The sequence below is a fragment of the Mauremys mutica genome, chromosome 2 (assembly GCF_020497125.1).
Source record: "Mauremys mutica isolate MM-2020 ecotype Southern chromosome 2, ASM2049712v1, whole genome shotgun sequence".
NCBI classification, from domain to species: Eukaryota; Metazoa; Chordata; order Testudines; family Geoemydidae; genus Mauremys; species Mauremys mutica.
The window spans coordinates 214,585,759-214,598,116 of record NC_059073.1 but is presented as its reverse complement, the minus strand read 5'-3'; the positions used below and the strand labels follow the sequence as shown (position 1 = coordinate 214,598,116).

Genomic DNA, 12,358 nt, shown 5'->3' with positions numbered 1-12,358 from the left:
TCTATAATATATAACTAAACTATTGTTGTATGTAAAGTAAATAATGTTTTTAAAATGTTTAAGAAGCTTCATTTAAAATTAAATTAAAATGCAGAGCCCCCCAGACCAGTGGCCAGGACCCGGGCAGTGTGAGTGCCACTGAAATCAGCTCACGTGCCGGCTTCGGCACACGTGCCATAGGTTGCCTACCCCTGCTCTAGATAATAAAAAGGACTTTATATAGCAGGGCGGGCCCAGCACTCAAGCCACATGGCTTCTGCGCTCAACTGCGGCTAGGCCCTAGGAGCGAGGAGGCGGGTAAGAATCGTTTCTGTTAGCCCCACTGCTGTTGGTGAGCGAGACGGGCTTGCACGCACCAGAGCTCCCGCTCGGGTCACACGCAAAGCAGGTACAAACGCACCACGAGGCTCATTCACTCATTTGCCTCACCCTTGCGCACAGCGCTTCTAGGAGGCTCCTCCCCCCCCCCCTCTCCGGGAACGACGCCCAGCCCCCCAGCCCCAAAGCCTGCGGGCGGGCGCCAGCTGCGCCCTGCTCCCTGGCAGGGGAGTGTCTTGCGCTCTGCCTCGCGCACGGCCCTCCCACCAGGCGCGCGGGAACAAGGGGCTGCGGCGAAGACGGCTCCGCAACCTACGTTCCCTGTGTGGCCACCTCAAGCCCCGCTCCCCTAGTCATCCACACCCACCCCCGCTACGTTTGCTTGCGCGCATGTGCTTCTCTCAAAAAAAAATGTAACTCAACCAACCTTGCCTGCGCTATGGTCTGTGCTGGCCCAGTCACAGGGCCGTTTGCGTCCTACGCAGGCGGCACGCAATTTGACGCACCGACGTCAGCATCCTACTCCAGAGGTTTTCTATTGGCCCAGAGCAGCAACCTTCTCCTCAGCCCATTGGTCAGCGCTGTTAGGCGCATGCGCCTGTCGCAATATTACCCATTTGCGGGAGCGCCTAGCAAGTTAGTATAGCTCGCTTTTTTTCTCCTTCGCTTTCCCCCCCACCCCGTCACGCTTTCTCCTCCCTCCCAGTTCCTGGCTGTGTCAAGCGGCGGCCGCCACCACCAACGTGGAGAGCAGAAAACTGCCTCCGAACGTTGGGGTAGCTTCGAACGGGCTCCTCGAGCCGAGGCGCGAGCGGCAACCGTTGGACGGTACCAACTGCCTTTCGTCGGGGAGAGACGCCCCGCCGGGCGGTACCGATTGAGACAACCCCGCACCTGTTGGTTCTTTCTTTCAACCGCCTCCACGCACCCGCTCGGGGTTCCGGCGGCTCCCCCTCAGCGCGTCAGGCAGAGAAACGCCCGCTCGCCCGCCCCGCCGCAGCCAGCTCGAACCGGAGCAGCCGCCGCCGCCATGGCCGAGACCGAGGAGAGGAGCCTGGACGACTTCTTCGCCAAGAGGGACAAGAAGAAGCGGCGGGAGAAAGGGAGCCGGGGAACCGCTGCTGCCGCCGCATCCTCGGCCTCCTCCGCCTCCAGCGCGCCGGGGGGAGCTCGGCCGGCCGAGGGAGGCTCCGGGGCCGCCGCCAGCACCGCCTCCTCCGCCAGGGCGGTGGTTAAGGTGCGATGGGGGGGGGAGGGGGGTTACGGTGTTGGGGCCCGTCGCGCGCTGGAGTCGGCGGCAGGGGGGGTTCGGGGAAGGAGGAACCCGGCTCTCACCCCGGGGTTGCGCCAGCGCTTTGCAGGGAGCCCCCGCCCGCCCGCCGGTGGCGGCTTCCTTTGGGCGGCGGCGGCGGCGGCTTCCTGCCGGCAGAGGGCGGCGCTGCGGAGCTGGCCGGGCCCCGGCTGGGTGGGGGCCCTTTCCCAGGCCCTGACCGGGCAGCGAGCCCTGTGCGGTGGCTGCCCGGGGACAGCCGGGTGGGGAGCGAACCAGTGGCTGTCTGGCGTCTCTCGGCCGCCCCGCACGTGCTGGGCCCTGAGCGCCTGTCAGCTCTCGTGAGGCAGCCTCTGCTTCGGGGGTCTCTGCTAGAGCTGTGGGGCTGGACACGCCGAAATCGGCCCCAGATCATACTGATAAGGGGGTGAGGGGAGACTAATACCGTTAAACTGGAGGTGTTAGCTGCAGCAGATGCATCTAATGGAAATGTAATGGCAGGAAAAGGACCAAGCCAGGCTTTTGTTGCAGGCACATGATCCTGCTTTAATGTGCAAGTGCTTCAAGACGGTCTAATATCTTTGTACTGTACACTTGGAAAACACAAATTGTCTAAAAGACACCGTTTGCAACCCAGAAGCTTAATGTATCTATTCATAAATAAGTACATCTATGTTGGGTAGCATTCTGATGACATAATGTGATTTTTAGTAGTTGGAAATAAGGAGGATCCATCACCATGTGACTAGCCAGCCTTCTAGAAACTCCAGAAAGTGTACCACGTGGCTCCCTAGCTGTGGCCTGTGGACCTCTGAACCAGAAGGGACCCATTTCTATGTGCACTAAATCCTTTGCATCTCTGCCAATGAAGGCTTTGATTGCTGATAGATTTTGTGAATGTAGGGAAGCAGTGCAGTGAAAAGGATAGCATGCAAGAGACAACACACAAATTGCTGTAATAGGTTAGCCCACTGTTCCATTTAGTCCAATATCCTGGCTCTGACAATAGGCAATTCCAGATGCTTCAGAGGAAGCTTTGATAAACCATCCTCTAGAACAGTGCTTCTCCAGCTATCTGATGTGGGGGACCAGCAATTTGTTTTCCAATGTGCCAGGGACCGGTGCCATATTATTATCCTATTCGACGCTCTTATGAGGAAACTCACCGCACTCACTGCGGACCACCGCTTTGAGAAGCACTGCTCTAGAATAACTTCCCCACAGGGAAGTTACTTCCGTAACGCAGACTAGAGGTTGAGGGTATGGGAATCTGAGACCTAAGTTACATTTTTAACTTGCCCAGGGTTAGTAATCTTAACACTTAACATTTCAGTCCACATTCCTAAAATAGAGATAATAGTTAATTACTTTAGGCTTGTTTAAATAGAACACAAAAAATGGAAAATAAAGACTTAGGAAAATCTTTTAATTTAGAAAATACTGATCTGGCAAGTTTCCCATTAGAAGGTAATCTAAGAAATCTAAAGTGCTTCAGATGGAGAGTAGCATTCTTAATGGAGGAATGAAGTCTCTAGGCAACCCTCCTAGTAACATGAAGTCATTTGCTATTAATATTGCTACTTTAAACCAGATCTTGTCAAACAGATATTTGCTTAGCAGAGAGAGATGTAAATGATAAGGAGAGGGTCCTGGGATAATGCTCTGATAAGAAGCTAAGCCCTATGCCTCTTCAGCTGTTGGGGGGGAAAAACAAGGGTGCTGTTACAGACCCTGCATATGAGGTGTTAATCTTTCATATCAGTCTCAAGGAGTTTGAAGTCATCCTTCTTCCCAAAAACACTGGGAAAGATGAGACTTGTTCTCTGTTTCAGCCTTTTGGATGCTGTGGAGGTGGGGTGGGGTCTCTTTCCCTTCCTCTCTTGTCCTATTCTTTAATAATGGCAGAACTTACTAGTACTGCTGCTTGTAATTTTTTCAAGGAGCAGAGTAAAACTAACAAGTTTCACTGCCGTTCATGGGGTTCTGAACAGAAACTATAAAAGTAACCAGAAACTTGTATTTAACTCTTCAACTTGGCAAAATTATGGTCAGCAGCAGAGGCAGTGCAAGTGTTTGTAGTCAGGAGGGACAACATTGCACGACTTGCCAGTGTAAAACACATATAAAGTAATTTTTGTAACCATAGGGAAAAAACTAACTTATTAAAAAAAAATTCATCCTAGTCTGCACCCTGTATGTATTTTACCAAGCCATGCCTTATACAGCATTTAAAATGCAAAAGAACCTTAAGTCATATTCTGGATCTAGTTAAAAGTTAATCCTCAATCACAACACTTTTTTATGTTGAAATTGGCGTCTTCATGGGTAATTTGATTTGTTTGATCTCACTTTTAATTGAGAATCTCCAAATATATTAAAAAACGCATCCATCATGAACAGCATGAAAGTAGCTCAATGTACTAATGCTGTATCTCTTGTCCTGAATCCCAACAGACTATTTTAATATGTGTAACTACTAAATTCAGGTGACAAAGTAGATGAATAGGAAATTTAAAAAGTTAGTTGCCTTTCCATACCTTTTTGGCACACTGGTGCTGTAGTTTCTGTACTACTTGCACTTTCAGTTCTCTCATGGTGTGGAAGTGGTAACAAGCTTGTAAATTTATTTTTGTACAGGAAGAGGATGAATGGAAGGAATTTGAGCAAAAAGAAGAGATTGACTACAGTGGGCTCAGAGTTCATTCCATGCAAATAAGGTACCACTGGTTTTTTTTCAATCTATTACTAAAAATAGCTTTTTGCTTCTAGATCTAGTTCTGCAGAATCTGGTTTAACAAGAGGTTTGTATTACATTGTAGCCAACAATTCTATTCAGGCAAAAGTGAATTTGGATTTTGAAACTCTACAGATATATATATGTATGGAGCATAAGCTTTCATGGGTGAATACCGACTTCATCAGACGCATGTCATATATATATATATGACATGCGTCTGACGAAGTCGGTATTCACCCATGAAAGCTTATGCTCCAATACTTCTGTTAGTCTATAAGGTGCCACAAGACTCTTTGCCACTTTTTACAGATATATATGGAAATCCAGTTTCAGTAAGGAGACCCTGAGATCACTTTGTCTCATGTACTAAGGCAATTTAGAGTTCTTGTATTCAAGATGGTGTATCTGTAACCCAATCTATTCTTCACTCTTATTTCCTAGATTTCTCTTGTTGGGGTTTCCAGCTCCACACAAAGCTTTGCTTTTTGGCACAACAGTAGTACTAGAAGGATTGTAGCTCCAGAATATTGATCATCTTAGGTTCAGACCTTAGAGAAGAAAGACTTTCTTCACGTTCTCCTACATAGACCATATCTTAGAACTTTTTTGGAGGGGAAAAATCAGTACAGGACAGTCAGACCATCCAGTTTCTTCAGTCACTTCAGCCCCACTGCAGAAGTAACTGAATCCATTCACCTCACAATCCACTCACATTCTTGGTGTCATAAGAGTTCTCAGCCTAAACATTGTCACCCTGAAGAGAGGAAATAATACAACCACTGGTTTGTTGGGTATTGTCCAATAAGGACTCTTCAAGCCACTTTCTTCTGAGACTATGGGGCATGCTAGTGTCCTCTGTCAGGGACTGCCATGATTTAATTGTAAAAACTTCTTATTTTTGTGTCCACTCTTGTCTATTATCCAGCAGATCCCTCCTGTGATCTTGAGTAAATCCTGGCCTAGAATACCAGCCTGGTTTGAGGGAATAGGGGAAGGGTGGGGGTGGTATGACCACAGTTGTAAAGAGCACATGGTATAATCAGTTGTTGAACATAAATGACATTAACTGAGTGACTTGATTTTTTTCAGCTGAATATCCTAAAAACTCAACACACTTATTCTGAACAACACTATGGCCATGACTTGTGTGAACAGTCAAGTGGGCACTATCATTCCTTTTCTTAAAGGAAGCCCACTCCTAGTCTGTGATCCTGTCTCCTGTCCACAAGATCTCCACACTATCACAATGGAACACTAGATTATCCATGGATCTGTCTGAAGAAAGCAGTGGTTCTTAACCTGTGGCCCAATCAGCACACAGCTGTGGCCCATGTGACATCCTCAGGGCTGTATAGGTAGTATATGTATATATTGTGTGGATGAAGTCCATATAAGACAGAGAGTGGCATATGTGGCCCACACTGGTAAATAGGTTGAGAACCACTAGAATAAAGTCTGCACCCTGACTTCCATCTACCCAGCAAATTTGATGCTCCAGTGATCTTTGGTCTTGAAAACCGAGATACTAATCTTGCAAGTGTCTAGAGATATTTGGATGTCCAATTTGATACTTTAAAACTCACTTTTCCAGAGGGCGGGTGCTTGGAACTTTACAAAAATTAGGACCCATTTAGAATGCCTAAATCTTGCATCAAAACTACTAATTGCTTCTTTTTGCCTAATCTAAGTCTGATCTAATTACCATTCCAAAATGCTCATTCCTTGGTCATAATGGTAGTTCCATGTTAACCAAGCAGTTTTTTTGCCCTCAGAGCTGCTAGTCCTGTTGTTGTGTGCCCTTTAATATTTCTTCACCAACCTGACCTTCCACATATTCATAAATATCACGTAGCTGTTTAGAGACTAAAGGGAAGTAACCAGTAAGGACTAGTTTAATGACCATCTCACTTCTTTTTCTGGAAAGATTTTGCTAATCAAGCCTTCATCAGGACTTGACTTGCATAACAATGTTTAAAAGGGGACTGGATAAATTCATGGTGGCTAAGTCCATAAATGGCTATTGGCCAGGATGGGTAAGAATGGTGTCCCTAGCCTCTGTTCATCAGAGGATGGAGATGGATGGCAGGAGAGAGATCACTTGATCATTGCCTGTTAGGTTCACTCCCTCTGGGGCACCTGGCATTGGCCACTGTCGGTAGACAGATACTGGGCTAGATGGACCTTTGGTCTGACCCGGTACGGCCTTTCTTATGTTCATCTTCCAGATGTGCTTCTTTCAATGGAAAGTCTCTGCAGAATGTTTTTTTTTCTTACCTTCAAGGAAAGAAAGCACTTCCAGAGTGCCTGTCTTGGATGCTGGAAGTGCCCCACGTAATACGATGGGATTCCTGAATATGCTCCCACAAATTCTGTGTAAAATAGATCTTCAGTCCTTTAAAATCTGTTCATAAAGTACAATCCCTGTATTGAAAGCTTCTCTTTCAATTCCTAGATTTCGGTGTTTTTCCAGTTTAGTTTGTTTCCTATCAAGATCACTACTCACTGCCTTTACTTCAGCAAAAAGTCCTTGGTCCTGACATATAAGGTATCGTGAGACCACCCAGAGCTGTGTATAGGTGTCTTGAAGCTTTACAGTTTTGAAAACTGACACAGGCCTGAATTCTGCATTGTGACTCATTCCATGAAGTCAGTAGCTATTTTGTAAGCATAGTAGATTCAAGTTTTATGAAGAGATTTTAATCAGTGTACATAGTTCCCATCTTCAGGCTCTACTGCTGTAGATACATCCCACCGTCAAAGTCCTACTGAGGGAATTCTGCACCAACAAATTACATGTTCTGTGCACGCACAATATTTTAAAATTCTGCATTTTTTTTGGTCAAAATATCACAGTATAATCACACTGTGATTATTTCAATTATTTGCTGGCAAGTATTTTGAAATAAATTACCAAAATAATTGAAATGATGTGATTATATTATGTTTCTGCATTGTTTTGACAATTAAAATATGCAGAACTGTTGCAGGATTTTAATTCTTTTGGTGCAGAATTCTCTCAGAGAACCAGGGTTGTGTGGTGCAGGCAGCTCGGTGGAGGATCTGGGTGCAGGGGGGGAATCTGGATGCACAAGGGCTCAGTGCGGGGTTCTGGGTACAGGGGGGATGAGATTCTGCAGGGGAGTCCAGGTGAAGGTGGTTAGGGCTCAGTGGGGGGAAGGGGATGGGGAGTGGGACTCAATAGGGTGGGGGTTAGAGTGCAGCTGGTTGGGGCTCAGTGGGGTAGGGGTCTGGGGGTGGGGAAGAGGGCTACAGTTGCTACAGTGAAACTAATTCAAACAAATTCAAGATGGCAGTTAAATGTTGACAGCTTACTATCTGAGAAATATCCAGTTAGAATGGTGTTCGCAATCATGGATTCCCTTCTGCTCCTTTCTCAGGTTTCAGATATCTCAACGCCACCTCAAATAACTGCCAAACTCCAGTTTTTCCCTAGAAAAAAATTCAGTGCCTAATTATCTTAGTACAAAAACTTTGAGCAAGATGAAATCATGGGGACAGCATAAAACTGACCAGCTAGTACAGTATGTATATCCTGTGTCTTGAGATCTGTATTCACGTTCATTTAGGTAATGAATTTCATGAGTTAAATGTGAAACTACTGCAGAAGTTGACACTGCGTATCCCAGGGCTTGATGGCTAATTTGTTTTGCAGTTGTTGTCTAGCCACTCCAATAATGAGAATATGCATTGATATAAGGAAGGAACTGAAGTCTTTTTTTCACACACTGTATAATCTTTTTGGCAAGTGTTTAAATCTTTTGGTTATAACATGCTAACTACTATTCCACTAGTGAAAAAGAAGATGATGAAGGTGAAAAGAGAGAAGAACTAGGTGACAACTGGGAGGAGGCTGGTGGTGGTGTAGAGAGAGCATCTGGTCCTTGGAACAAGACCGCTCCTGTGCAAGCACCTGTTGCTGAAACTATTGGTAAGTTTTTCTTGTCTTTTTTTCACTGGCCTATGAAGGCATACCAACTTTAAATCCAACTCTTAAGAAGTTGAGATAAATCGCTGGTATTACTCATGGTCCCAGAGCTCCCTGTCAATGTTTGTAGTACTAAACTCTCCTAATTACCTCTGCATGGGTCTTTTTACTCAATAGCAAACCTGTAAAACTGACTATGCAGAGAAAAATGAAACTGAGTAGACCAGGGGTAGGCAACCTATGGCATGCGTGCCAAAGGCGGCACTCACATGCCCGAGTCCTGGCCACCGGTCCGGAGGGCGCTGCATTTTAATTTAATTTTAAATGAAGCTTCTTAAAACATTTTAAAAACCTTATTTACTTTACATACAACAATAGGTTAGTTATATATTATTGACTTATTGAAAGAGACCTTCTAAAAACGTTAAAATGTATTACTGGCACGTGCAACCTTAAATCAGAGTGAATAAATGAAGACTCGGCACACCACTTCTGAAAGGTTGCCGACCTCTGGAGTAGACTATGCTACCAAAGGTATAAAATAAAAAAATAGTTTTCTAATTTAAGATATGGTAATCTTGGGTGCTGATAGGAGTTAATCTTTTAGACAGAAACCTTTACATTAATAGGGTCTCCAAAAACTGAAGTGTAGATAAGTTTTTAAACTTGTATCTTACGATACACCTTTGTAAATATAGCTAATCTAACTTCCCAATAACTAGTGCATCTGTATAAACATCTACAGCCCTTCACTCTTCCCGATTATATCATGGTGAAAGGATTGTCATCTGATGTGGTTGGTTGGGGAGGAGCCTTTAAATGTAGTCTCTGTCCAAAATGACTGTGTCTGCTACCTCCACTAACAAATCTATCATAAATAGTCTCTTGCTTTCTCAACACACTTCTCACATGAGGTGCGGGGGAGGAAGACTTGAGTTGCCATTGGCACTGCCTTGCCTCAGCTTTTGACAGCTTCTTGCTTTTTTGCACAAGCAGAATCCTAAATGTAGTGCTATAAATGTGACAGAACTATGAAGGGATGCAGAAGGAAACTATTGCTTCTTTCTGACTTCCCTTTTCATCCTTCCATATGTAAATTACCACAGCGGTTGCAATTCATAGTCCGAGCTCAGTTTGGACAAGCAACCTACTGGACTATGTGACAGTTGACCAACTATGCACGGCAGAACCAATGCTCATTATAAAGGACTCCGTCTGAGTTTCAAAATTCTGTAAATTAAAACCTATAGTGCTCTTCATTGGCATGTACCCAGGTATTTAAGCAAACTTCAGATGGAGGCATGCAAACAGGCAGATGACTAGAGGACAAACTCCTGTTTGACTCAGTTAGATCTTTTGCAGCACTTCCATCAGAAGTTTTAAGCCAAAACTATGTAGCTGTCTCAATGTGGAGAGCAACCAGTTCCCTTGAGCCTTTAAGTATACCTTGAATAGATTAAGAAGGCTTTACCAGAGGACACAAGATAGTCACCATTGAGTGTAACCAGCAGAGTGTCTGTGGATTTAAGGGTAATAGGGGTACCTAACTCAAGCTCAGTTTTATTAACATAAATGTGTAACTCAACCCTTAATCTGATATTCCCTACTTCATTGATGCTGTTTCTCCTAGGGCCCTGGTAACCTGCAGAACAGCTGAAAGGTCGTAAACGGACTGCATCAAAAAACTCTTAAACAAATACATTACTAAATGGCATCTTAAATACAAAAAGCTAAATTCTGGTTTTATTTTATGACTGATCTTATAATAAACCCTGCTTTTGGTTATCAGGAAAATTTAAAACTCTTAAGATTCTTACAGTGGGATGTTAAGAGCACTTGGAATTGGAAAATCTAGTTAAACTTAATGGGGGTGGGGCACTTGATCTAGCAATGTCATGCAAGTGTATTCTTCCCTCCTTTACAAGTTTACAATAGATTACATTTCATTATTTCTTAGCAAATACTTCAGTCTGCTTTGAGGCCATAGGCAGTTTCTTTGAACTAAATTTGGAAAATATGGGGAATACAACAACTTAAAATTTAGTTCGTAATCACAAATGTTAGCAATTACTCTCAAGTCCTATCCAGTGGCTCTTACCATTGACTATGTGGTGCTGTTGTAAAACTGCACTTTAATTTAAAAAGGTCTAATAATTAGTTGGATAATCTTGAACACTGTCACTGATGAACCGAAACTAAGATCTTGGGTATTAGATCAACTCTTAGGTTAGAATATCTGACCATTGGAAGCAGCTAACAAAATAGGGCCCAAAGCCAGAGTTTAAAAATAAGGCTATACACTTTTTTTATTTGTCTAAAACTCTGCTAATAAACTCTTAGTTACAGAACCCCCTGAACCAGTGCAATCTAGTGGTGTATACCGACCGCCTGGTGCTAGGGAGACCAGGACACGGAAAGCACCACAAGGACCACCAGAGATCTATAGTGATACACAGTTTCCATCATTGCAATCCACTGCCAAGCATGCAGATAGCCGAAAGTAAGTATATTTAATCAGTTCCTCTAAGATGGCTATTTAAAATGCTTTCCCACCAGAGTCCTAACTCCTTATTTGGTGTCAGATCTTGATCTTTCCACAGGAGTCTATAAATAGCAGAAATGATTATTTATTTGGGGTCTAAATTTTATCATTCCCCTGACTTTATTCTCCCCCCCCCCCCCCAATGCATGTCAAAGGTCTGAGGAGTGGGACTTCTCTTAATGAAGAGAGGGCCAGACTAGGTGATTACCACTCTCCTTGGCCACCTAATCCCTACATTCAGGGATTTCCTTAAATAAAACACTGCTGATCTTGACAGTATTGAGTTCCTTTCCATGTTAACCAGTGCTCTGTGGCAGCTGTCGGCAGGGAAGTAATAGCAACATGCTGCTTGAGCAGAGCTGTGTTATCATGGGCAACTTCAAAAGGTGTTGTGTGGAGCAAAGGGAGGAATTTTGTAGACAGTGTTGCTACAGTTAATATATTAACTGTGAGTTTGGAGGGCCATGTCATGTCCAGAGTGACTTTAAGGAGACTTCTAAGTGACATTGCCTGAGTTTCCTATCCCTCCCATAGACTCCTTGCCTGCTGAAGGGTTAAATAGACCTCTAACTCATTTGGTCTTATCACCTCTTGATGTGGCATTGATTGGTACAACATAGTAGCATAAGCTTTCTTTCTGGTCGAGTTTAGTGTCTGCCAGTTGAACAAGCAGTGTTATCAAAGGGTATGTCTACACTACGGGATTATTCCAATTTTACAGAAACCGGTTTTTTAAAACAGATTGTATAAAGTCGAGTGCATGCGGCCACACTACGCACATTAATTCGGCGGTGTGCGTCCATGTACCGAGGCTAGCGTCGATTTCCGGAGCGTTGCACTGTGGGTAGCTATCCCGTAGCTATCCCATAGTTCCCGCAGTCTCCCCTGCCCATTGGAATTCTGGGCTGAGATCCCAATGCATGATGGGGCAAAAACAGTGTCACGGGTGATTCTGGGTAAATGTCGTCACTCAATCCTTCCTCCGTGAAAGCAACGGCAGACAATCATTTCGCGCCCTTTTTCACCTGGATTGCCCTGGCAGACGCCATAGCATGGCAACCATGGAGCCTGTTTTGCCTTTTGTCACTGTCACCGTATGTGTACTGGATGCTGCTGACAGAGGCGGTACTGCAGTGCTACACAGCAGCATCCATTTGCCTTTGCAAGGTAGCAGAGACGATTACCATCCCTATTGCACCGTCTGCCATTGTAAATTGGCGATGAGATGATGGTTATCAGTCATTTTGCACCGTTTGCATTTGGAAATTGGCGATGACGGTTATCAATCCTTTTGCACCGTCTGCTGCTGTCATGGGTGCTCCTGGCTGGCCTCGCTGAGGTCGGCTGGGGGCGCATGAACAAAAATGGGAATGACTCCCTGGGTCATTCCCTTCTTTCTGTTTTGTCAAAAAATAGTCAGTCCTGCCTAGAATATGGGGCAAGTGTACTAGAGAACCAGAGAGCACAGCCGCTCCATGTCAGAGCCCCAGAGATCCCTCAGAAATGATGAGCTGCATGCCATTCTAGGGGGTACCCCTGCAACAA

At 44.8% G+C, this 12,358-nt stretch overlaps 1 protein-coding gene across 5 annotated transcripts in view; it reads left to right on the top strand.

Annotated features, from left to right (window-relative positions):
* The first annotated feature begins 262 nt into the window (after window positions 1-262).
* CDV3 (CDV3 homolog) overlaps window positions 263-12,358 on the top strand; it is a 26,519-nt gene continuing 14,423 nt past the window's right edge. The window contains exons 1-5 of one of the 5 annotated variants that reach the window (XM_045008168.1): window positions 263-297; window positions 1,025-1,555; window positions 4,226-4,305; window positions 8,138-8,274; window positions 10,612-10,771. In XM_045008168.1, the coding sequence (XP_044864103.1) occupies window positions 1,349-1,555; window positions 4,226-4,305; window positions 8,138-8,274; window positions 10,612-10,771 (584 nt within the window). In that variant the 5' untranslated portion in view covers window positions 263-297; window positions 1,025-1,348. Of the gene's footprint in view, window positions 298-851; window positions 1,556-4,225; window positions 4,306-8,137; window positions 8,275-10,611; window positions 10,772-12,358 lie in introns of those variants that run through there. The other 4 variants (XM_045008169.1, XM_045008170.1, XM_045008167.1 and 1 more) reach the window with 4 other exon arrangements.